The sequence below is a fragment of the Bubalus bubalis genome, chromosome 18 (assembly GCF_019923935.1).
Source record: "Bubalus bubalis isolate 160015118507 breed Murrah chromosome 18, NDDB_SH_1, whole genome shotgun sequence".
Taxonomy (NCBI): domain Eukaryota; kingdom Metazoa; phylum Chordata; class Mammalia; order Artiodactyla; family Bovidae; genus Bubalus; species Bubalus bubalis.
In genome coordinates this window covers 46,069,338-46,092,981 of record NC_059174.1, presented here as the reverse complement: position 1 = coordinate 46,092,981, position 23,644 = coordinate 46,069,338, and the positions used below count along the sequence as shown (strand labels likewise).

At 46.7% G+C, this 23,644-nt stretch overlaps 1 protein-coding gene across 2 annotated transcripts; it reads right to left on the bottom strand.

Moving 5' to 3' along the window:
* Window positions 1-501: 501 nt before the first annotated feature.
* ZBTB32 (zinc finger and BTB domain containing 32) lies at window positions 502-9,289 on the bottom strand. 2 transcript variants are annotated; one of them, XM_044932248.1, is made up of 6 exons: window positions 9,100-9,289; window positions 1,830-1,877; window positions 1,499-1,572; window positions 1,316-1,384; window positions 1,035-1,199; window positions 502-852 (listed from the first exon to the last, which is right to left on the bottom strand). In XM_044932248.1, the coding sequence occupies exons 1-6, from the start codon at window positions 9,219-9,221 to the stop codon at window positions 575-577; spliced, it is 756 nt and encodes a 251-aa protein (XP_044788183.1). In that variant the 5' UTR covers window positions 9,222-9,289; the 3' UTR covers window positions 502-574. The 2 variants fall into 2 exon arrangements, with proteins under 2 accessions (XP_044788183.1, XP_025125675.1); XM_025269890.2 differs by lacking the exon at window positions 9,100-9,289 and adding an exon at window positions 3,879-4,014 and having other exon boundaries at window positions 1,830-2,810.
* Window positions 9,290-23,644: the final 14,355 nt, after the last annotated feature.

Below are 23,644 nucleotides of genomic sequence, written 5' to 3'. Positions count from 1 at the left end.
GGGCTAGACGACCCAGACTCAGACTTGGCGCGCAGTTGCTTGCTGTGAAAGGGACCAGTAACTTGGATTCTTACAGCCTTTCCACACAGGGCTTGCTGCGAAGTCGGTCTGGACACCACCCTGCCCTCGCGGCCCGCTGCCTCGAGGGGAGGATCAGAAGCCCCGGGAGACGGAGGTGGCGGCCGCCACGTTGAACCACCAGGGGCCGCTACAGGACTAAGGGCAAGGCTGCCTCCCGCGCGCAGACGAAAATCTGGACTCTACTTTCTGGTCCCGAGAGGAGAGCACAGGAAACTCTTTATTTTGGTGATGAATCGCCAGTCCTCGCACAGTTAACCGTCACTCGTGCAAACTTCACTGCCCTCACCCCACAGGGGCTCTCTGGCCCAGGTCCGCGGCCCGAGGCCGTCTGGGAGAGGGCTCCTGGCGCCCTTACCGCAGCGCTTCTTGGAGCCGAGTTTGGCTAGGCTGCCGCAGCCGCGGTACGGAATCAGAAGCCTAGCCTGCTCGCTGGCCCGTCTTTCACTTTTTAATTGTAAGCTTGGCTGAAGCCAAAGAAGTTACTGACGCCCCGTCAGCTGGTGGAGGAAGAGGGCCTACTGGGAGAGGTCGAGGCCCTAGATGGCCTCGAGGAGGAGGAGTAGAGGAAGGTGGAGCGAATGGTCCATCCCGGCGGGAGCTGACTGGGCGAGTGGCCGCGCATGTGCGCCTGCATGGAGGCCAGGCTGGGGCAGCCGGCCTGGCACAGAGGGCAGCGGTAGGGTGCGGCCCCGTGCGTTCGCAGGTGCTTGGTCATGGCTGAGAAGTCCCGGGAGCGCTGGGGACAGAGGCTACAGGAGAAGGGCTTCTCTCCTAGGGAAGGTGGAGGGGAAGGCTCATAAAGGAAAGAAGAAGGGCATGAAGGCTCGCCTAGGGGTAGGTAGGGGCAGCTGGGCAAAGTTGTTGCTCGGGAGCACAGCATTCACAGAGGGACTTAGGAGCGGGCCCATTGGAGTTTGGAAGGAAGCAGTTTGCACAGGGCAGGGCGCCCATACCTGTGTGGACACGGTAGTGCGTCTCCATCTGATGTTTGAGTGAAAACCTCTTTCCACAGACAGAGCAAGAATAGGGCCGAGACCGAGCAGGAGTGGGTGGGGGAGGGTGTGGGAGAGATGGATGGCTTGCGGTGCCGACCTGACCCACACAGGTTGCTAGTTCACCTGTGGGAACAAAAGGCAAAGGAGGGCAGGGCTGGGATTCCCAGAGCCGGGTCACTGGGAACACTCAGGCTGGGGCCATAGTGGCGCTGAGGCAAAAGCACCCTCACCCTACTCACCTGTGTGCCTCTGATCAGACTCTTCCGTCTCCCCAGGGCTGAGCTGTGTGGGGACCTGGGGGAGGGAACCTGGAGGGAACAGTGAAGCAGGCGCCCTGCTCAGGCTGGACTCCTGGAGCCCTGGCCTCAGTCCCAGGCTAGAGACCACGTTACAGGGTGCATGCCAGGCAGTGAGGGGCTTACCTGGGGTGGGGCTGGAGGAGGCCAACTGGTTCTGGCTCCAAAGGCCTTTGTGGAGGTTCAGGGACAGTGGGATCCTGGGGGTGGGATGGGAAAGAGTTACGGCCTTGGTTACACCTGGGATCCTGTGGATTCCTTTCCGGGGAGGGAGGAGTCATAAGTCCTCTGTGGGGCCTGGGCTTTGGCTTGCCCTGTGGTGACAGCTTCTTGTCCTACCTCAACTCAGGAAATGTATAGTAGAGATAAGAGATGTGGTAACCTTCCACCCATCACTGCTGCCTCTCCTGAGCCACTCCCTCCCAGCCAGAGGTTTTCCATAAGCCCTTCAACTCACCTCTGGTCCCGAGGCCAGACCTCTTGCCAGGCTCCAGTCACAGGGATGCTATGGGAGAAGGGAGTGCCATATCTAGGCGGCAACAGAAGGATGCTCCACAGGGCAGGCTGGCCCTCCCCCAACCAAGGGGCCTCAGCCCACCAAGGGCTGGGGGTGATGCCAGTTTGGAAGGAACCTGCTGGGGGAAGGGGGCCAGGGAACTCCCGCAGACTTTCCTCATAGCCCCTTGCACTGTCCCTCAACCACATGATTACTTCTTGCTTCCCACCGACTCTGCCATGGCCAACAAGGGCTTGGTGGAGTTGCTCCTTTGGTCTCTGCTCCCCTCGACCCTCCCGAGTTGCCTCTGCTGTGTCAGGGCTCTCTCTTGGTGGTCGCGGCCTGTGCAACGTCTCCTGCTCTTTCCCACAAGCCCTAACAAACTTCTCTGGTCTCTGCTTCTCCCCAAAGGCCCCCACGCCTCTCATCGAGTCCCTTGTGGGTTTCTCTAGCTCCTCCTGTTGTTTCTTCAGCCCTGGACCCAGCTCTTCTCTGGCCATGTCCCTTCGAGCCCTAATGCATGCCTCTTCCAGGGACTGCACCCCCAGTGTTCTGGCTGCCTCCTCAAGGGGCCCCAGTTCCCCAGGATGCAGCTCTAGACTCTCCCCATAAACAAAGTGCAGAAGTTGGGCAAAGGTGGAAGGGCTGATGCCTTTCATCACAGCCCAGCGGCCCCTGCGACCCAGTTGCTGGCTCACACCTGCCAGCACCAGGCTGTGGGCAGGGAATTCCTGGCTGCCCACTGTGATCAGAGTATCACATAGTGCTGGCCGGAGCCTGGCTGCTAGCCGTACCAGCCGATCAGAAGCATAGGGACTAGGCAGTCTTGTTGGGGACAGGGGCATTGTGCCTTGCCTGGGTACCAATCTCAGAGGTTCTGAGAGAAAGGCCACAGTGTAGGGTCCATGGTGAAAAGGGGAGGGAGGAACCGCATACTCAAGCCTGTGGAGGTGAGGGAAGAAAGAGTGAGTTGCTGGCTTTGAATCAGCTCTCTGTCCTGAATGGAGCAGATAAACTGACCCAAGAGAAAACCCGAGGTTGTTCAGAATCATAGCAGGGGTGGAGGTGGTGAGAGAATGGAAATTAGACCAAATTCAGGACTTAAAGAGCAAGGACCGGACATTGAAGAGCTATCTCAAGTAGTAGATAGATGGGTCCTGCCAGTTGGCAATGTCTGACTTAAGGGAGAGCAGGCACTGATATTTCTGCTTCTCCAAGCTCCTCTGCAGGGAAAGACCCCTGAGTAGGCCCTGGCTCTCATTCCAGACAGGATCACCACAAAACCCAGTCAGCCCTATAAGTTAGGGGTGGAGCCAGACACAGTTTCATGGGAGTTTAGAAAGCTAGTGTGTCCTCCTCCTGCAAGCCTGTCATGTGGAGCTGAAGGTCCTGAGAGGAAAAAAGGGCAGCAAGATGGGGTCGTAGCTGCAGAAAGCAGGCTCAAGGCATCAACTGATCATCTCCCTCAGGATGAAACTTCTAGAAACCATCCTCAGAGAAGGAACTGGAAGTGACCAAAAGCTCCCATTCAGTGAGATAAAGAGAGCAGGTTGGAACTCACAGGAGAGAAGGCCTCTCACCCAGGAATGGAGAGATGGAAAAGGCTTTGACCCTGGAGGAAGCAGGCGAAAGGGAAATGGAAACTATGGAGGGAGAGGCTATTTCCTCTCAAGATAAGGATAAGGAGACAGTTCAATTTTGTTTTTCATAAGCCAAAAATGAAGATTAGAAAGACAGAACCCAATAAGGCAGAAGTTTGTCACACATCAAAACCACCACATTGGCTTTTAAGAAGAGAACTGGGAACCCAGATACAAAGAGACAGACCTAAGTGTCCCAGAGCCCAGCAGGCATATTCCTAAGTGTAGGCTCACCCTGAGTACAGACCCCGTAGGAGGGAGGAATTACTACTTGGACACCTCACAGGGAGGGCTACAGGCTGGCAGGAAGTGGACAGAAAGAGGAATGTAATGGGAGGAAAGTCTCAGTTGCGGAGAAGCAACCACTCACCGGTTGTAGCTTCCTCCTGGACACCGCATGCTCTGAACTGCTGCTGGGGCTCCTGGCCCCCCTACTCTGGAGCTAGCCCCGCCCCTGACTTCACAGTCTTCCATTGGGTGTCCCAAGTATCAGTCTGCCACAGTCCCCCAAGGGGTGTGGTCTTACACCCCTCGCTGTGTTTCACCCCTCCGGGAGAGACCACTCCTCTCCCAGAACCCAAGCATTCTGCCTCCTGACCTCTGGTCTTCTTATTTCATTTGTGAATTTCTGGAGTCAAATAAGCATATCTGAAGCAATAAGAACTTTGGGATAATCAGACCTGCATTTGACTCTCATCTCTGCCACCTACTAGATGAGTCACCTTGGGCAAGTCACCTCTTTGAGCCTCAGTTACCTCATCCGTGAAATAGGGATAAGCTCTGCCTACCTCATTATGATGTGGGGTGAAGATGAAATGACACGATGTATGTGAAAGTGGTTTCTCGGTACATAGCATCATTCAAATAGTATTAGTTCTGTTTCTTAGAGGTGTCAGTAGAGCTCTAGCAGCTGGAAGCTCTTTATACTACCTCAAAAGTAAAAAGGACTGAAACATCTGGATTCTAAGAAGAGAGTGAAAGAGGGCCAAAAGCATGCCTCCTCCTCCCTCTCTCTGACTTGGTACTGGGAAGCCTCCACTCCTCTGTGGGAATGACCCAGGTCATCTGGGCCGTCACTGGGGACAGGGTATGTGAGTGACTCAGATCCTCCCATCACGCTCTGAAGGGGGCAACCCCAGGAAGGGCCTGCGGTGGTCTCCGAAGAGAAAAACTCTTTCTTGGGCTGATGACAAATGACATTTCTCTGAAATCAGGACTTGCGGAGTTACTTTGACTTCCTGCCCAGGGGATGAAGGTCCTCGGAGATTTGCCCTCTTTTCACACTTTAGCACTACTTAACCTGGGGAAAAGATGAGGTCTGAGAGACTCACATTTCTTTTTCTGTTTCTTATTATTTCTTGCAGATTTTTCATGCATAGAACAGGTATTGCTAGATAGCTTACGATATGTGCCTGACATATATGCCTAATAAATAACTAGAAGAGTAACAAGTCCGGCACGGGTAGGCTGGTCTGATGACAAGACCCAGTCTGCTTTCCCCAAGGCTTCTCTCCTAGATTCTGATTCCCTCCTAGACTCAAAGATTATGTCTCTAAAACTCCTGTTTCGCCTTTTGGCTTCAGGACCCTCAAATGTTCAGACCACCCTTCTACTCTGTTGAGACCTAACATACCTTCATTCTACCTCTCATTCTAGCTTGGGTCCACACAGATGTTATCCCTTCCTAGATCAGACAGGGTGTGCCAATGGGTGGGGCCAGTGGAGGGGCAATAATAGTGTGGGGAGAGGGGAAGATGAGTCAGAGTGAAAGGGAAAATGCAAATGGGGAAGTTGTATTCATTTGCTACTCTGGTCGTTAAATATTTTCCATTTCTAAGCTTTCTAACTCCTCACACCACCACACCCAGGGACCCATGAAATACCCATATAAAAGACCCTTGACTTGGACACAGGAAAACACCAATCCTTGACGTGTACGTATATGGAGGGAAAACATCCTTCCTCCCACACAGAAATACACACTCTCTGAGGATGTGGAATAAGTTGGGGAAGCCACAAAGGAGGAGCCCCAAGTGTAGGTATAGGGGTCTGGAAGATTACGTCATCACCCAGTGGAGTGGGGTCCCCCTCACTTCCCAGGCCTACAGCATGTGCCCATGACTCAGCTCCCCCACTAGTGGTTTGCCCATTGATGTTCAGAAGAGATGGAGGCTGTGCTCAAAGAGTAGCATTTTCTTATCCAAATGCAGTTGACAGGGAGGGCTATGGGCTTTCAGGAAACCTAACAGGGAGAGTAAGGGGTGAGGGGACTCCCCGTTCAGTGAACTAAAGCCCCCGAGGTTAGGAAACCCCATCTTTCCCTCCCACTTGGTGTCTACCCTCATCTAAGGCTATCCCTTTAGAGACTGCCTCCTTAGAGGGGTCGGGCCCTCTACACCTCAGCCCTTCTTCCTGCCTACATTCTTGACTGCACAGTCCAAACCATCTTTCACTGAGGAGTGACAAGCAGAAGCAAGTACCACTTTGACTTGGAAGGGTAAGCACACTGCTGACTGTTTCTCTTTTTTTTTCTTTGGCCACAAGTCATGAGGAACTTCCCCAACAAGGGACTGAAGCCTTGCCACCTGCACTGGAAGCGCAGTCTCTTTATCACTGGACCACCAGAGAATGTTGTGTTTCTCTTCTCTTTCCCCCCAAGTCTCAAAAACCTTGCCCACCCTCCACTTGCCATGCTGACTCAATAGGAATCTCCTGCAGTTGTCTCTCTGGGGTGGAGCCAGGAAACCATAGGTTTTGCGGACACAAGCCTGCATCTTGGGATAGAGTGGAGTAGGCAGGAGAGTTTACATAGGATATAATTGGAAGAGAAGTATGTGGGAAAAGGAGGTATGATTTTTGCCTCTCAGTCCTTTATAATACTTATATTACTAAATAAAGTTTGAAATCGGATATCTTTTATTCTTACTGATGTACCTGACCATAAGCCCATTCAAGCACAACTCAGCTTGATGTAAAAAATGTCAAAATAGCAATATAAGTACGGATTCTCTCTAAATATTATAATTAAAACTTAAACCATCAGGGGACTTCCCTGGTAGCTCAGTAGCTAAGACTCTGTGCTCCCAATGCAGAGGGGCCGGGTTTGATCCCTGGTCAGGGATCTAGATCCCACAAGCTACAAATAAGAGTTCTCATTATGCAACTAGAGATCCTGCATGCCACGAGGAAAAGTGAAAGATCCTGTGTGATGCAACTAAGACCTGGTGCAACCAAATAAACTAATTAAAAAAAAAAAGGGCTAAACCATCAGAATATGCCAATTAGAGGGATGCTTACTTGTTTTATGAAAAATACTCCCTTTGTCTCATGTATTAAATATTGAGTACCTCCAAAGTCAAGTTAAACAAGATTCAATTTAGGAAAGTTCTATGAACTTTCCACTCTTCCCAGAGACACATTGCTTTCTGCAAATTAAAGTGTTTAAACTTCCCACATTTTATACAGCTTAAAACCAATTACCCAAACCTTACAGAAAACTTGAAGTGTTCATTCTTTAGTTAAGTACATCCAAGACATACCAGAGAAGAGATGCCACAGTGAATGCGTTTCTTTCTTCCCTTAAATCTATGTTCTACATAACCCAAGATACGGATATAGTAATAGGCAGGTGAGCTGAATCTAGGTCATAGAGACCCTATTATAGCACACTTTTTGTAGATTATGTGGCAAAAGAACCAGACTAGAAATAAAAACAATTTAGGTTCCACTGCCTCTTCACAATAGACAGCTTTCTTCTTCAGCCTTAACTTGGGGCTAACTCTTCTGAGACCTTCAACTTCCTCATAGGGACTATTTTCCACACCAGTGTTGAATACCCATATTGCCTCAAATCCAGACAGAGGGCACCACTCTGATCTCTAGTTGTGTCCCTCCCCTTGGGCTGAGGAGTCCAAGGGTATCTAGGAAGTACCCACTTGTACCTCCCAATTCTAGACCATACTCTGGGAACTCAAAACCCCTGACCTCCTGGTCCAAATGGTCCACTACCCAGGCTCACAAGAGCCTCAACCCTAGATCTATACTCTTCAGAATGGTGTGGCCCCAAATGGGTGGGAGGGGCATGGAGACTGAGCTTGGACAGGCAGGCTAGTGTGTGAGACACCTTGAAGTGTGCGCTAACACCAGATGTGGGTGGAAGAGGGAAAATCTCCCATTTCTAGTTTTGCCTAATAGATAATAGGAGGACCTGCTTTAATCTAGTAGCTGTTCACCTCTCAGGGGGTCACTATCCTTTTTAAAATCATATGTTATGAAATCAACTCTTTACATCAGAAAATTGTAGATTCTCATACCATTTTGCATATGAATGACAATAGAGTCACAGACTGCTCTGAACCATCCTTGGACAGGATCCACTCCTCCTCTTTGTGGCTGCTTCCCTCCCCACCCCTGGCCCCAACAATACACATACAGTTTTTCCGATTATTTCCAGGAGCTCATAGACCCTTGTAATCCACTCATAAACTACCCCCTTGCACTACACCTTTGGTTTGAGAACTCTGGGTGTACGTGAAAGCACCCTGAAAGCTTTAATACTTTGTAGAACTTGAACAGCTGAGTGAAATTAGATATCAACTTCCTGCACCATAAGTATAAAAATCTTCAGTAAAGACAGCATGGTGACTTCCTAAAGAGCAGGATATCTCACACACCTCCTCCTGTGTCCAATACAACATCCATCTTCCCCAAGCCCCCACCCCATGCTTATAACCTGATATCTTCTGGAAATGACCAGAAACAGTTTGGGGGTAAAAATGGGGACAGGAGCTAAAAGGTCCCAGACACAACTCAATCCTGATTCTGTCTAGAGCCACCACAAGTCAATAATACTTCATGGAGGGCAAAAAACTTGCTGGAATTCACACACCCTCCTCTCCCTGGAACCTCCAGAAAACTACGGGCCTAACCTCTTGGCCACGTTGTCCAACTTGTACCCAGTACTGGAAAATCTTCTGTGAGCACCCCAACCTGGAATCCAGAGACCTCCCCACCCCCAAAGCCTTGCAGCCACATGTTCCCAGCACAGCCAGGATGCAAAGACTCTTGAGAACTTCCTGTTGGGCTTTTGACTTCATCAACACTTACTCTCAGCCCAGGCTGGATCCAGAAACTCCAGAAGGCCTCTCAAGTACTTACTAGTTTCATTTCTTGGTCAAAGACTCCCACTAACCTCTGGAGAGTCACAGACATCTCTAGTCACCAGATCCAGGCTCAGTCCAGAACCCAGACAACCTGTGATGGTTCAGAGGCCATACCTCATGGCCAGTGACCCCACACAGAGCTCTAAATGCCTACAACTGCCCCACAACACATTTCCAAATCAGGCTATCTCAGGGACCACGGACCAATTCATAGGACATGCTGGCCTGGTTTCTGCCCAGCTGGGCCCAACAGTGCCCAAGAGACCCAATTTCCAGCCTCTCCAGGGAAGAAGGAGTCCCTAGAGGCCAAAGCCCTCACCCTTCCTTCCCAATCTTCCTCCTCATGAAAACCACTCAAGCCCACATACCTCAGCTTTACCTGGGCCAGGTCTAAGCCCGGAGAAAAGTAAGAAAATCCATGATGCTTACTGATTCAGGCCCTGTTCCTCTCCCCACTCAGCCTCACATTCACTCACGGCGGCACAAACCCGAGTGGCCGTTAGAAAGTGGAGCTGCGCGAGGCTCATGGCTCGAAGCCTGACCGCGTGCATAGCTTGCTGGTCCCGCAGGGAATCCGAGGCAGAAGCTGATTGGCCGCAGTACTGGCCACACCCTCTTTCTTGGCTCCACTCCCCGCCCTCCCTTCGCTCTTCAATCCTTGCCTCTGCCTCGCGACCTCCGCTGATTGGCTGCAGAGCCCAAGCTCTTGCCCACCTGGCCGGCTTTATGGCGAGGAGGCCTTAAGTCTGATTGGTCTGCGGACTTAGGCTTCAGGCCTCTAAGGCTGAGATCTCATCCACTAGCTGATCCTCAAGGCTTTGTAGCTGCGGAGATTGCTCGTCCCATCCTCTAAGAGACTGAACCTCCTTCATCTGCATCACCTTGGAAGCTCCCTCCGTACGGGCTCAGGGATATCACTTCTTTCTTGCTTCTGTCTTACCATCCTCAGTAACTCTCACTGCAAAGTCTTTCACCTTTCTCTCAATCCCTTACAATCTGTGGAGAAATGATTGGATGCGGGCGGGGAGGGGGGGAAGGCAGCCAGGCTTTGAATGCTTGTGGGTAGCTCTCCTTTCCCGCCTTTTGCCCTGCTGAACGATTAATTGGCTGCAGAATGCACCCTGCCCCATCCGGGAGTATAGGGAAACTGAAGACACAAGCGTCTGCAGTCAGTGCTCCATTGACGCCTTAACAGTCAGCTGAGTCGGGATTTAACTGCGTACTTCACCTACCAACCGCTTGCTACACCGTAAAGAGAATGACCCATTACGCTGCCCTGCCATTAACTTGCCCCGGGTTAGAACCCGGCCAGTGGGCTTTCTGATTAGGCGGCGTTTTGGTGCTGACACACCATGCCATTCTGAGGTTGGTCGGCGGCCTCTGTTCTCCCACTATCCTTGCTAGCATAGCACGGTGGATAGGTTGGCCTCACTCCTAAGTGGCTTAGCTTGAACACATCCAATCAGGCGTGAGGGCGCTTTAAGGAGGCGGGGCATTGCGCCACCGCTTCCGCTTCTCATTGGTCCCGAGGCTCGCTTCTTCGCCTTTGATGGATCAGAGGGCTGGAGGGAGCCAAACCTAGCGGTTTCGGGCGGCGGGTAGAAATCTGTCTCTCTTGCTTCTTTGCAGTTTCGGGGTTCTGGCGAGTGTTGTTTGGCGTCTTTTTCCCACGGCTAGTGAAGAAACGAGGGTGGGGTGTGGCATGGGGGGAGGAACTGGAAGGGGCCGTGCTGAGGGGGGCGTGACTCAGAGGATCCTGGAGCAGTGGGAACCGAGACCTGCGAAGGCGAGTGCCTGGGCACGTGGGAGCTAATAATCCTTCAGATAGTAGGGGAAAGACAGGCGCTGTAGCAATATTAACAACAGCTCCGACTTTAAGCCCTTTCTTTGTTTCTCATCTCATTGAATCCGTCTATCGGTAAATAGCTCTGTGAGGGCGTCTGTTACTAGCCAGGTTGAACGTGGAGGGCTAGAGTTGGTCACTTGTCTCAGGTTCCACAGTGAACATGGGCATTGCTGGGACTCTGACCTTTTTCTGGTGAGAATTCAACATCCGAGCTACACTACAGTTAAATAGGATTGATCTTGTAGATGTGGAATCGGGTGTGATGTGGTCACATTGACCTTGGTTTAACTTCATCTATAAATGAGGTTTTTGTTTGGGGTTTTTTGTTTGATTGGTTTTTGTTGTCGTTTTTAGACTTGAATCCCATTCCCATCCTGAAGGCCCAGAACATATTTTCAACTCCTCAGGGCAAATGCATTTGCATTCTAGAAAAGGATATTTTAAAAATCAGCATCATGATATCTTTGCTGGTTTTTGGCCACTAACATCAAACCAGGCCAGTTTAAAGTGTTTTACATGCATCATCTGATTGAATCCTCCTAACAAGTTCTATCAGATATTTACTGTTATTTTTCTCACTTCAGAGATAAGTAAATCGAGGCTGATTTCCCTAAGATCTCACCAGGAGTAATTGCCAAAGCTGGACTCGAATTCCTGTTACAATTTGACTCTAGAGCCTAAGCTCCTAGCTGCTGGTATATACTGTCTCTCATGCTAACAGCTAGTGTCCAGAGAGAGGGCACACATAGTCCCAGGGAATCCTCACAGCCACCCCAGGAAGAAGAATGACGACAGCACCCATTAAAGCAGACAACTGAGGCTCATGGAGGTGAAGACACTCAGCTCACACAGCTGGACCATGGTTGAGCAAGGAGTAGAGTGAATGATACCTAGTCTTCTGAATCCAAACCCACAGTCTTAATCCCTCCTCACACTGCTTCCTTCCCATTTGACTGATGGAGAAACTGAGGCCCTGAGGAGAAATCAAAGCTGCAATTCAGATCCAGATCTATGAGACCCAGTAGAGCACCCCCTATACCACATTGCCTCCAAGAATTCGGTGTCTAGTAGATCCTGTGTTTGGACATGGCTGAAGTGACTAAGCACACACAGCACAGATCCTATGTTAGATGAGATGAAAAGTCTTCTCAGCCAACCAGCCTTGTCTGCAAGCAGTGAGGTCATCTGGTCCCAAATTTGGCCCTAAAGGTGGTTGGGAGACTATTTCACAGCCTTGGAATCTTTGGCGGCTTCTCACTGAGAAGCCTGTAATCATAATTGTGACAATTTATTGAACACTTTTTATGAGCCAGGTGAGGTGGAAAGCATTCTGCGTGTATCACCTCACTAAATCCTTTTAATTCTAGGGTATAGGGATTGTTATTGTCCCCATTTTACAGGTAAGGAAACTGAGACCCTGGGATGGATGAAACATTTCTATGCTTACAGAGCTAGTGAATCATGGAGCCTGGATTGGAACCCAGAGCTTACTCAAGCCCTCAATCCAGCTACTCAGCACGTGCAAGCATGAAAAGATGGAGCGAGGGACCCTGAGTTCTGGCAAGATGGAATAGGAAGGGTTGTTGGCTTCATTCTGGAAGTCGTATTATAAGATTAGAAGAGTCAGCTGGCTGAGATGAGTAGAGAAATACCTATGGCTTATGGAACATCGATCCCATGCCAGGTCCTATGCTAACTCCACTTGATTTATGTTGAGAAGCAGAGAACCTTGTGGTTAAAAAGCTGGACACTGGATCCAGTCTGCTTGGATTCATGTTCTGGCCTTGCTACTTGCTAGTTCTGAGACCTTTAGCAGGTTACTTAACCTGTCTTGGCCTCAATTTCCTCATCTGTAAAGTGGGGTTAATGATAATAAATGCCTCTTAGGACTGTCAAGAGGATTAAATGAACTAATAGAACAACAGCATCTCTTCTCTTCCTTAGTGCCCTGAAACTGAGTTGTTTCTTTGTAATCAGTATCACCTGCCTTAATTCTGGGGTAGACACTGAAAATTAAGTCCAGATCTTTGCAATGGGAAAATATAGGGGAAGTATTCTCCTGTGGCAAGTACAAAGCCCTTGAGAGAGCAGTGAACTTAGTATTTCTGAGGGATAGCACGAAGTCCAGCTGGAGCCAGGCAGATGACTGAGACTCAGGAGTTCAACTCAGCTGCACATGTGCTCATGCTGCTGCTAAGTCACTTCAGTCGTGTCCGACTCTGTGCGACCCCATAGACGGCAGCCCCCCAGGCTCCCCCATCCCTGGGATTCTCCAGGCAAGAACACTGGAGTGGGTTGCCATTTCCTTCTCCAATGCATGAAAGTGAAAAGTGAAAGTGAAGTCGCTCAGTCGTGTTCAACTCTTAGCGACCCCATGGACTGCAGCCCACCAGGCTCCTCTGTCCATGGGATTTTCCAGGCAAGAGTACTGGAGTGGGGTACCATCATAACAGGCATCAAAACGACCTTGTACTTTTCAAAGCATGATCAGATCAGATCAGTCGCTCAGTCCTGTCCGACTCTTTGCGACCCCATGAATCGCAGCACGCCAGGCCTCCCTGTCCATCACCAACTCCCGGAGTTCACTCAGACTCACGTCCATCGAGTCAGTGATGCCATCCAGCCATCTCATTCTCTGCCGTCCCCTTCTCCTCCTGCCCCCAATCCCTCCCAGCATCAGAGTCTTTTCCAATGAGTCAACTCTTCGCATGAGGTGGCCAAAGTACTGGAGTTTCAGCTTTAGCATCATTCCCTCCAAAGAAATCCCAGGGCTGATCTCCTTCAGAATAGACTGGTTGGATCTCCTTGCAGTCCAAGGGACTCTCAAGAGTCTTCTCCAACACCACAGTTCAAACGCATCAATTCTTCGGTGCTCAGCCTTCTTCACAGTCCACTAACTCTCACATCCATACATGACTACTGGAAAAACCATAGCCTTGACTAGATGGACCTTTGTTGGCAAAGTAATGTCTCTGCTTTTGAATATGCTATCTAGGTTGGTCATAACTTTCCTTCCAAGGAGTAAGCATCTTTTAATTTCATGGCTGCAGTCACCATCTGCAGTGATTTTGGAGCCCAGAAAAATAAAGTCTGACACTGTTTCCACTGTTTCCCCATCTATTTCCCATGAAGTGGTGGGACCGGATGCCATGATCTTTGTTTTCTGAATGTTGAGCTTTAAGCCAACTTTTTCACTCTCCACTTTCACTTTCATCAAGAGGCTTTTGAGTTCCTCTTCACTTTCTGCCATAAGGGTGGTGTCATCTGCATATCTGAGGTTATTGATATTTCTCCCGGCAGTCTTGATTCCAGTTTGTGTTTCTTCCAGTCCAGCGTTTCTCATGATGTACTCTGCATATAAATTAAATAAACAGGGTGACAATATACAGCCTTGACGAACTCCTTTTCCTATTTGGAACCAGTCTGTTGTTCCATGTCCAGTTCTAACTGTTGCTTCCTGACCTGCATACAAATTTCTCAAGAGGCAGGTCAGGTGGTCTGGTATTCCCATCTCTTTCATAATTTTCCACAGTTTATTGTGATCCACACAGTCAAAGGCTTTGGCATAGTCAATAAAGCAGAAATAGGTGTTTTTCTGGAACTCTCTTGCTTTTTCGATGATCCAGCGGATGTTGGCAATTTGATCTCTGGTTCCTCTGCCTTTTCTAAAACCAGCTTGAACATCAGGAAGTTCACGGTTCACATATTGCTGAAGCCTGGCTTGGAGAATTTTGAGCATTACTTTACTAGCGTGTGAGATGAGTGCAATTGTGCAGTAGTTTGAGCATTCTTTGGCATTGCCTTTCTTTGGGATTGGAATGAAAACTGACCCTTTTCAGTCCTCTGGCCACTGCTGAGTTTTCCAAATTTGCTGGCATATTGAGTGCAGCACTTTCACAGCATCATCTTTCAGGATTTGAAATAGCTCAACTGGAATTCCATCACCTCCACTAGCTTTGTTCATAGTGATGCTTTCTAAGGCCCACTTGACTTCACATTCCAGGATGTCTGGCTCTAGGTGAGTGATCACACCATCGTGATTATCTGGGTCGTGAAGATCTTTTTTGTACAGTTCTTCTGTGTAGTCTTGCCATCTCTTCTTAATATCTTCTGCCTCTGTTAGGTCCATACCATTTGTGTCCTTTATCGAGCCCACCTTTGCATGAAATGTTCCTTTGGTATCTCTGATTTTCTTGAAGAGATCCCTAGTCTTTCCCATTCTGTTGTTTTCCTCTATTTCTTTGCATTGATTGCTGAAGAAGGCTTTCTTATCTCTTTTTGCTATTCTTTGGAACTCTGCATTCAAATGTTTATTTCTTTCCTTTTCTCCTTTGCTTTTCACTTCTCTTCTTTTCATAGCTATTTGTAAGGCCTCCCCAGACAGCCATTTTGCTTTTTTGCATTTCTTTTCAATGGGAATGGTCTTGATCCCTGTCTCCTGTACAATGTCACAAACCTCATTCCAAGTTCATCAGGCACTCTATCAGATCTAGGCCCTTAAATCTATTTCTCACTTCCACTGTATAATCATAAGGGATTTGATTTAGGTCATACCTGAATGGTTTAGTGGTTTTCCCTACTTTCTTCAATTTAAGTCTGAATTTGGCAATAAGGAGTTCATGGTCTGAGCCACAGTCAGCTCCTGGTATTGTTTTTGCTGACTATATAGAGCTTCTTCATCTTTGGCTGCAAAGAATATAATCAGTCTGATTTCAGTGTTGACCATCTGGTGATGTCCATGTATAGAGTCTTCTCTTGTGTTGTTGGAAGAGGGTGTTTGCTATGACCAGTGCATTTTCTTGGCAAAACTCTATTAGTCTTTGCCCTGCTTCATTCCGTATTCCAAGGCCAAATTTGCCTGTTACTCCAGGTGTTTCTTGACTTCCTACTTTTGCATTCCAGTCCCCTATAATGAAAAGGACATCTTTTTTGGGTGTTAGTTCTAAAAGGTCTTGGAGGTCTTCATAGAACCGTTCAACTTCAGCTTCTTCAGCGTTACTGGTTGGGGCATAGACTTGGATTACTGTGATATTGAATGGTTTGTCTTGGAAAAGCATGATGGACTTTACCTAAGCTTTGACCTCTGGGGAAACTCAAGGCCATGTTTATTTTTGAGGCTCAGTATGCAAGCACAGGTAGAGATGAAGCTTAGAACTCAGGTTGTCTTGAACCAGGGCTCATGTTTAGGGGTCAGAAAACTTGCATTTGATCAAATATTTATGAAACTTCAAAAGCACATGCCACCTGTGCCAAACTCTAGGAAGACTTAGCCCTTCAAAATCTTTAAAAGACTAAGGTTCTAGGAAGGAATGAGACCTTAAAACATATCTTCCCAGAACCAAATGGAAAGTATAATGAATAAAGCCCCCAAAGGGCAGTAAAACCAGGGCTGGGGGAGGGAAAGGGTGAAGGAAGGTGGTGAAGTATATATTTTTGGAGGGCCTACTATGTGCTAGACATGGTGTTTAGTACAAAGCATATAATGGCAAACAAGAAGAGACCAAATGTATTAGTCTGCTTAGGCTGCCATAACAAAACACCACAGCCTGGGTGGCTTAAATGATACAAATTTATTTCTCACAGTTCTGGAGGCTGGATTCAAAGTCAAGGTGCCAGCTGAGTTGACTTCTCTTCAGTCCTTCCATTGACTTGCAGACAGCTGTCGTGCACACTACTGTTGTCTCTTCCTTTTCTTACAAGGTGCTATAAACTGAATGTTTGTTTACCCCCTCCCTCCCACATTCATATGTGAAACCTAATCCCCGATGTGAGGATATTTGGAGATGGGGCCTTTGTGATGATTAGATCATAAGGGTAGAGCCCTTATGAATGGGATTAGTGCCCTTATAAAAGAAGGTTCAGAGAGAGTTCCCTTGCCCCTTCCGCCATGTGATGTTACAGTGAGAAGATCACCATCTATAAACCAGAAGGTGGGCCCTCACCAGATACCCAAGATGCCAGTGCTTTGATCTTGGACTTCCCAGCCTCCAGAACTGTGAGCAATAAATTTTAGAAATGTTTATAATCTATCCAGTCTATGGTGTTCTGTTATAGCAGCCCAAACAGACTAAGACAGAAAGAAGGATAATAGTCCTATTGGTTTAAGTTCCTGCTCTTAGGACCTCATTTAACTTAATTCCCTCTGTAAAGGTCCTATCTTCAAATACAGTTACATTGAGGGTTGGAGCTTCAACACATGAATTTGAGGCAGGGACAGAATTCAGTCTATGCCACCAAATATCTATAACTGAGGAATTAAATAGTCTGGTAGGGGAGATGCATATTATTTACATCATGTGAAGGGAGCCTAGGAGAACGGTTCAGATGTCAGATCTGGAATCAAACTGACTGGGTCCTGCTCTGTCTCTTTACCAACCATGTGGACTTGAGCAGGTTTCTTCCACTTTCTGTGCCTTGAGAGAATCAAATGAGCAGATATCCTTGAAATCCTTAGGTCAGCCCCCAACACAGAGTAAGTGCTCATTAAATGTTTGCTATTGTTATTCATTACAAGTAAAATTAAAACTTGCTAAAATGTTCTGAAGGAAACCCACAAGATAAAGTAAAATTCTGACCTGGCCAGTGTTTTCAAGAAAGACTTCCTAGGGGAAGTGATGTTTGTTTTCAGATCTGAAGGATGCGTACTCACTAACCAGACTGGGGAAGGAGGAGACTTTTCCAGGTAGTAGGAAAGTAGGTTCCAGAGCTCTTGGGTGGGAGGAAACTGGCCCGGAAGTCCAGTGCCTCTGAAGTAGAGAGAGTAGAGACAGGAAGCACAGGGGGAGCTGGGGAGAGTGAGGCCGGTGTAGTTGTCAGGGCCTGGTCTTGCAGACCATCCATGCTCAGGAGTGCTGGCATTCTCTTAAGAGCCATGCAAACTCACAGAGGGAAGTGTCTTTTTTTTTTTTTTAACAGAGACTAATAGTTTGATGAACCTTTATGTACTTATCACCCAGATGAAAGAGCTATCAACATTCTGCTTTTTTTTTTTTTTGGCCATGCTGCATGGCATGTGGGATCTTAGTTCCATGACCAAGGATAGAACCTGCGCCCCCTGTGGTGGAAGTGCAGAGTCCTAACCACTGGACCACTAGGGAAGTCCATTCCTGCCTTTCTTATTTCATCAATACTCCCTCAGTCTTTTAAATGTTTTTATCCTTGAACACATTCTACTTAACAATGAAAGCTATTAGGACAAAAATCTCTGGAGAAGAGGAAATACGCAAACCACTTTATTAGGGGGAAAAGGCACATACATGTTTGGTTTTATCTAGAGATAATGTATGGCTTAAAAAAATATTTATTTGGCTGCATCAGGTCTTAGTTGCGGCATGCGGGATCTTTGTTACATCATTTGGCATCTTTCAGTGGGGTGCACAAACTCTCTAGTTGTGGTGCTTAGGCTTAGTTTTTCTTGGTCCATGGCATGTGGAATTTTAGTTCCCTCCCCAGGGAAGGAACCTGCGTCATCTGCATTGCAAGGCAGATTCTTAACTACTGGACCACCAGGGAAGTTCCAATGTATGTTTTTTTTTTAAATGACACATTTAAAAAAATACTTTGAAAAATGCTTTAAAAAAATTTTAGTACCAATCAATTAACTTAACAGTACAGGAATACTTTGTTTTATTATTTTTATTGTGCTTTGCAGATGAAAGTGAAAGTGGAGAGTGAAAAAGTTGGCTTAAAGCTCAACATTCAGAAAACGAAGATCATGGCATCTGGTCCCACCACTTCATGGGAAATAGATGGGGAAACAGTGGAAACAGTGTCAGACTTTATTTTTCTGGGCTCCAAAAATCACTACAGATGGTGACTGCAGCCATGAAATTAAAAGACACTTACTCCTTGGAAGGAAAGTTATGACCAACCTAGATAGCATATTCAAAAGCAGAGACATTACTTTGCCAACAAAGGTTCGTCTAGTCAAGGCTATGGTTTTTCCTGTGGTCATGTATGGATGTGAGAGTTGGACTGTGAAGAAAGCTGAGCGCCGAAGAATTGATGCTTTTGAACTGTGGTGTTGGAGAAGACTCTTGAGAGTCCCTTGGACTGCAAGGAGATCCAACAAGTCCATTCTGAAGGAGATCAGCCCTGGGATTTCTTCGGAAGTAATGATGCTAAAGCTGAAACTCCAGTACTTTGGCCACCTCATGCGAAGAGTTGACTCTTTGGAAAAGACTCTGATGCTGGGAGGGATTGGGGGCAGGAGGAGAAGGGGACGCCAGAGGATGAGATGGCTGGATGGCATCACTGACTTGATGGACGTGTATTTTTGTTTTTTACAAATTGAACTCTTGCAGTAACCCTATGTTGAACAAGTATTGGTGCCATTTTTCCAATAGCATTTGTTCATATTTCTGTGCCATATTTTAGACAATTCTTGAAATATGTCAAACTTTTTCACGATTATTATATTTTATGGTGATTTATGACCAGTTATATTTGATGTTATTATTATAATTGTTTGGGGGCAAAGACAGGGAAATCTGGCGTGCAGTCCATGGGGTCGTAAAGAGTCAGACACGACTTAGTGACTGAACAACAACCATCACCACAAACCACGCCCATACAAGACAACAAACTTAATAAATGTCATGTGTGGTCTAACTTCTCCACTTATCAGTCATCCCTAATTGTCTCTCCCTTTCTTCGGTTCAGTTCAGTCACTCTGTCGTGTCTGACTCTTTGCAACCCCATGAATCGCAGCACGCCAGGCCTCCCTATCCATCACCAACTCCCAGGGTTCACTCAAACTCATGTCCATCGAGTCAGTGATGCCATCCAGCCATCTCATCCTCTGCTGTCCCCTTCTCCTCCTGCTCGCAATCCCTCCCAGCATCAGAGTCTTTTCCAAAGAGTCAACTCTTCGCATGAGGTGGCCAAAGTACTGGAGTTTCAGCTTCAGCATCAGTCCTTCCAATGAACACCCATGATGGATCTCCTTTAGGATGGACTGGTTGGATCTCCTTGCAGTCCAAGGGACTCTCAAGAGTCTTCTCCAACACCACAGTTCAAAAGCATCAATTCTTCGGTGCTCAGCTTTCTTCACAGTCCAACTCTCACATCCATACATGACCACAGGAAAAACCATAGCCTTGACTAGACAGACCTTTGTTGGCAAAGTAATATCTCTGCTTTTCAATATGCTATCTAGGTTGGTCATAACTTTCCTTCCAAGGAGTAAGCATCTTTTAATTTCATGGCTGCAGTCACCATCTGCAGTGATTTTGGAGCCCAGAAAAATAAAGTCTGACACTGTTTCCACTGTTTCCCCATCTATTCCGCATGAAGTGGTGGGACCAGATGCCATGATCTTGGTTTTCTGAATGTTGAGCTTTAAGCCAACTTTTTCACTCTCCACTTTCACTTTCATCAAGAGGCTTTTTAGTTCCTCTTCACTTTCTGCCATAAGGGTGGTGTCATCTGCATATCTGAGGTTATTGATATTTCTCCTGGCAATCTTGATTCCAGCTTGTGCTTCTTCCAGCCCAGCGTTTCTCATGATGTACTCTGCGTATAAGTTAAAAAAGCAGGGTGACAATATACAGCCTTGACGTACTCCTTTTCCTATTTGGAACCAGTCTGTTGTTCCATGTCCAGTAGTTCTGTTGCTTCCTGACCTTAGGGCTTCCTTATTTCCTGAAACACAACAATGCTGAAATTAAGCCAATTAATAATCCCACAATGGCCTGTAAATGTTCAAGTGAAAGAATTACATGAGAATTCCCTGGTGGTCCAGTGTTTAGAATTCCATGTTCTCACTGTCGAGGGCCGGGGTTCAATCCCTGCTTGGGAAACTAAGATTCCACAAGCCATGCAGTGTAGCCAAAAAAAGAGAAAGCATCACACACCTGCCATTTTAAATAAAAAACTAGAAATGATTAAGCTTAGTAAGGCAAGTTGACAGTCAAGATTGGCCAAATGTTAGGCCTCTTGTACCAAAAACTTACCCACGTTGTCAATGCAAAGGAAAGTTCTGGAAGGAAATTAAAAGTGATACTCCAGTGAATACATGACTGCTAAGAAAGTGAAATAGCCTGTTTGTTGCTATGGAGAAAGTTTTAGTGGTCTGGGTAGAAGATTAAATCAACTACAACATTCTCTTCAGACAAAGTCTAATCCAGAGCAGTGCCCTAATTCTCTTCAATTTTATGATGGCTGAGAGAGGCGAGGAAGCTGCAGCAGAAAAGATTAAAAGCTAGCACAGACTGTGGAACTTCCCTCGTGGTCCAGTGGTTAAGACTCAGCAATTCCAATGCAGACGGTGCAGGTTCCACCCCTGGTTGAGAAAATAAGATCCCACATGGCACACAGTGGGCATCCCAGGTGGCACTAGTGGTAAGGAACCTGCCTGCCAATGCAGGTGATATAAGAGACATGAGTTCCATCCCTGGGTTGGAAAGATCCCCTGAAGGAAGGCATGGCAACCTACTCCAGTATTCTTGCCTGGAGAATCCCCATGGACAGAGGAGCCTGGCAGGCTACAGTCCATTGTGTCACAAAGAATTGGACATGACTAAAGTGAATGAACAACAGACTGGTTCCAAATAGGAAAAGGAGTACGTCAAGGCTGTATATTGTCACCCTGCTTTTTTAACTTATATGCAGAGGACATCATGAGAAACGCTGGACTGGAAGAAACACAAGCTGGAATCAAGATTGCTGGGAGAAATATCAATAGCCTCAGCTATGCAGATGACACCACCCTTATGGCAGAAAGTGAAGAGGAACTAAAAAGCCTCTTGACGAAAGTGAAAGTGGAGAGTGAAAACGTTGGCTTAAAGCTCAACATTCAGAAAACCAAGATCATGGCATCTGGTCCCATCACTTCATGGGGAATAGATGGGGAAACAGTGGAAACAGTGTCAGACTTTATTTTTCTGGGCTCCAAAATCACTGCAGATGGTGACTGCAGCCATGAAATTAAAAGATGCTTACTCCTTGGAAGGAAAGTTATGACCAACCTAGACAGCATATTCAAAAGCAGAGACATTACTTTGCCAACAAAGGTCTGTCTAGTCAAGGCTATGGTTTTTCCTGTGGTCATGTATGGGTGTGAGAGTTGGACTGTGAAGAAAGCTGAGCACCGAAGAATTGATGCTTTTGAACTGTGGTGTTGGAGAAGACTCTTGAGAGTCCCTTGGACTGCAAGGAGATCCAACCAGTCCATTCTGAAGGAGATCAGCCCTGGGATTTCTTTGGAGGGAATGATGCTAAAGCTGAAACTCCAGTACTTTGGCCACCTCATGCGAAGAGTTGACTCTTTGGAAAAGACTCTGATGCTGGGAGGGATTGGGGGCAGGAGAAGGAGACAGCAGAGGATGAGATGGCTGGATGGCATCACTGACTCAATGGACGTGAGTCTGGGTGAACTCCGGGAGCTGGTGATGGACAGGGAGGCCTGGCGTGCTGCGATTCATGGGGTCACAAAGAGTGGGACACGACTGAGCGACTGAACTAAACTGAACTGAAAGTGAGTGAGCACACACTCATACCACACAGTCGGTCAAAAAATTAAAAACAAAAAAAGCTAGCAGAGATTGGTTCATGAGGTTGAAGGAAAGAAACTGTCTCCATAACAGAAGAGTACAAAGTGAAGAAGCAAGTGCTGATGTAGAAGCTGCAGCAAGTTATCCAGAAGATCTAGCTAAGATAATTAACAAAGGTGGCTATGCTAAACAACAGATTTTCAATATAGATGAACAGCCTTCTGTTGGAAGAAGGTGCCATCTAGGACTTGCATAGCTACAGAGAAGAAAATGTCCGGCTTCAAAGGACGGGCTGTGTCTCTTGTTGGGGCTAATGCAGCTGGTGATTTTACGTTGAAGCCAGTGCTCATTTGCCATTCTGAAAAGACTAGGTCCCTTAACAATTACACTGAATCTATGCAGCCTGTGCTCTGTAAATGGAACAACAAAGCCTGGATGGCAGCACATCTATTTACATGGTTTACTGAATATTTTAAGCCCACTGTTGAGACCTACTCTTTCCGACAAAAAAGATTCCTTTCAAAATATTACTGCTCATTGATAATGCATCTGGTCATCCAAGAGCTCCAATGGAGATGTACAGTGAGATTAATGTTGTTTTCTGCCTGCTAATACAACATCCACTCTGCAGCCCAGAAACCAAGTAACACTTTGATTTTCTTAAAATGTATTTAAGAAATACATTTTCTAAGGCTATGCTTCCGTATATATGATTCTTCTGATAGAGGTGGGCAAAGTAAATTGAAAACCTTCTGGAAGGGATTCACCATTCTGGATGCCATTAAGAACAGTGTGATTTACGGGATGAAATAAAAATATCAATATTTAAAAAGTTTGGAAGAAGTTGATTCCAACCCCTTGAGGCATTCAAGACTTCACTGGAGGAAGTAGCTGCAGATGTGGTGGAAATAGCAGGAGTTCTAGAATTAGAAGTGCAGCCTGAAGATGTGACTGTATTGCAGCAATCTCATGATAACCTTTTCACAGATGAGGAGTTGCTTCTTCTGGATGAATGAAGAAAGTGTTTCTTGAGATGGAATCTGCCTCTGGTGAAGATGTTGTGAAGACTGTTGAAATGACAACAGAAGATTTAGAATGTTACATAAACCTAGTTGATAAAGCAGCAGCAGGGTTTGAGAGGACTGACTCCCATTTTGAAAGGGATAAAATGCTATTAAACAGTACTGTATGCTATATAGAAATTGTTCATGAAATGAAGAGCCAATTGATGTAGCAAATTTCATTATATTTTAATTAATTGCCACAGTCACTCCAACCTTCAGCAACTGTCACTCTGATCAATCAGCAGCCATTAACATCAAGGCAACATCCACCAGCAAAAAGATTACAATTCACTGAAAGTTCAAGTGATGGTTAGCATATTTTTTAGCAATAAAGTATTTTTAAATTAAGTTTTATACATAATACTATTGTACACTTAATAGATGACAGTGTAGTGTAAATGTAACTTTTATAAATACTTGGAAAACAAAATATTCTGGTGACATCCTTTATTATAATATTCACTTTATTGCAGTCATCTGGAACTGAACCTGCAATATTGCTGAAGCATGCTTGTATTTTAGAGGAATGTTTTCAGAGGATTAAAATTGGGGTTTTATCACTCACTTGGCTT

Bases quoted from the DNA above. Each gene is read 5' to 3' on its own strand.
- ZBTB32 (XM_025269890.2), bottom strand. From the start codon at position 3,982: ATGGAAGACTGTGAAGTCAGGGGCGGGGCTAGCTCCAGAGTAGGGGGG. The intron at 1,385-1,498 runs GTAAGCCCCTCA...TGTTCCCTCCAG, and splicing joins CTCCTCCAGCCCCACCCCAG to GTTCCCTCCCCCAGGTCCCC. The intron at 853-1,034 runs GTATGGGCGCCC...CACCTTCCCTAG, and splicing joins GCACTACCGTGTCCACACAG to GAGAGAAGCCCTTCTCCTGT.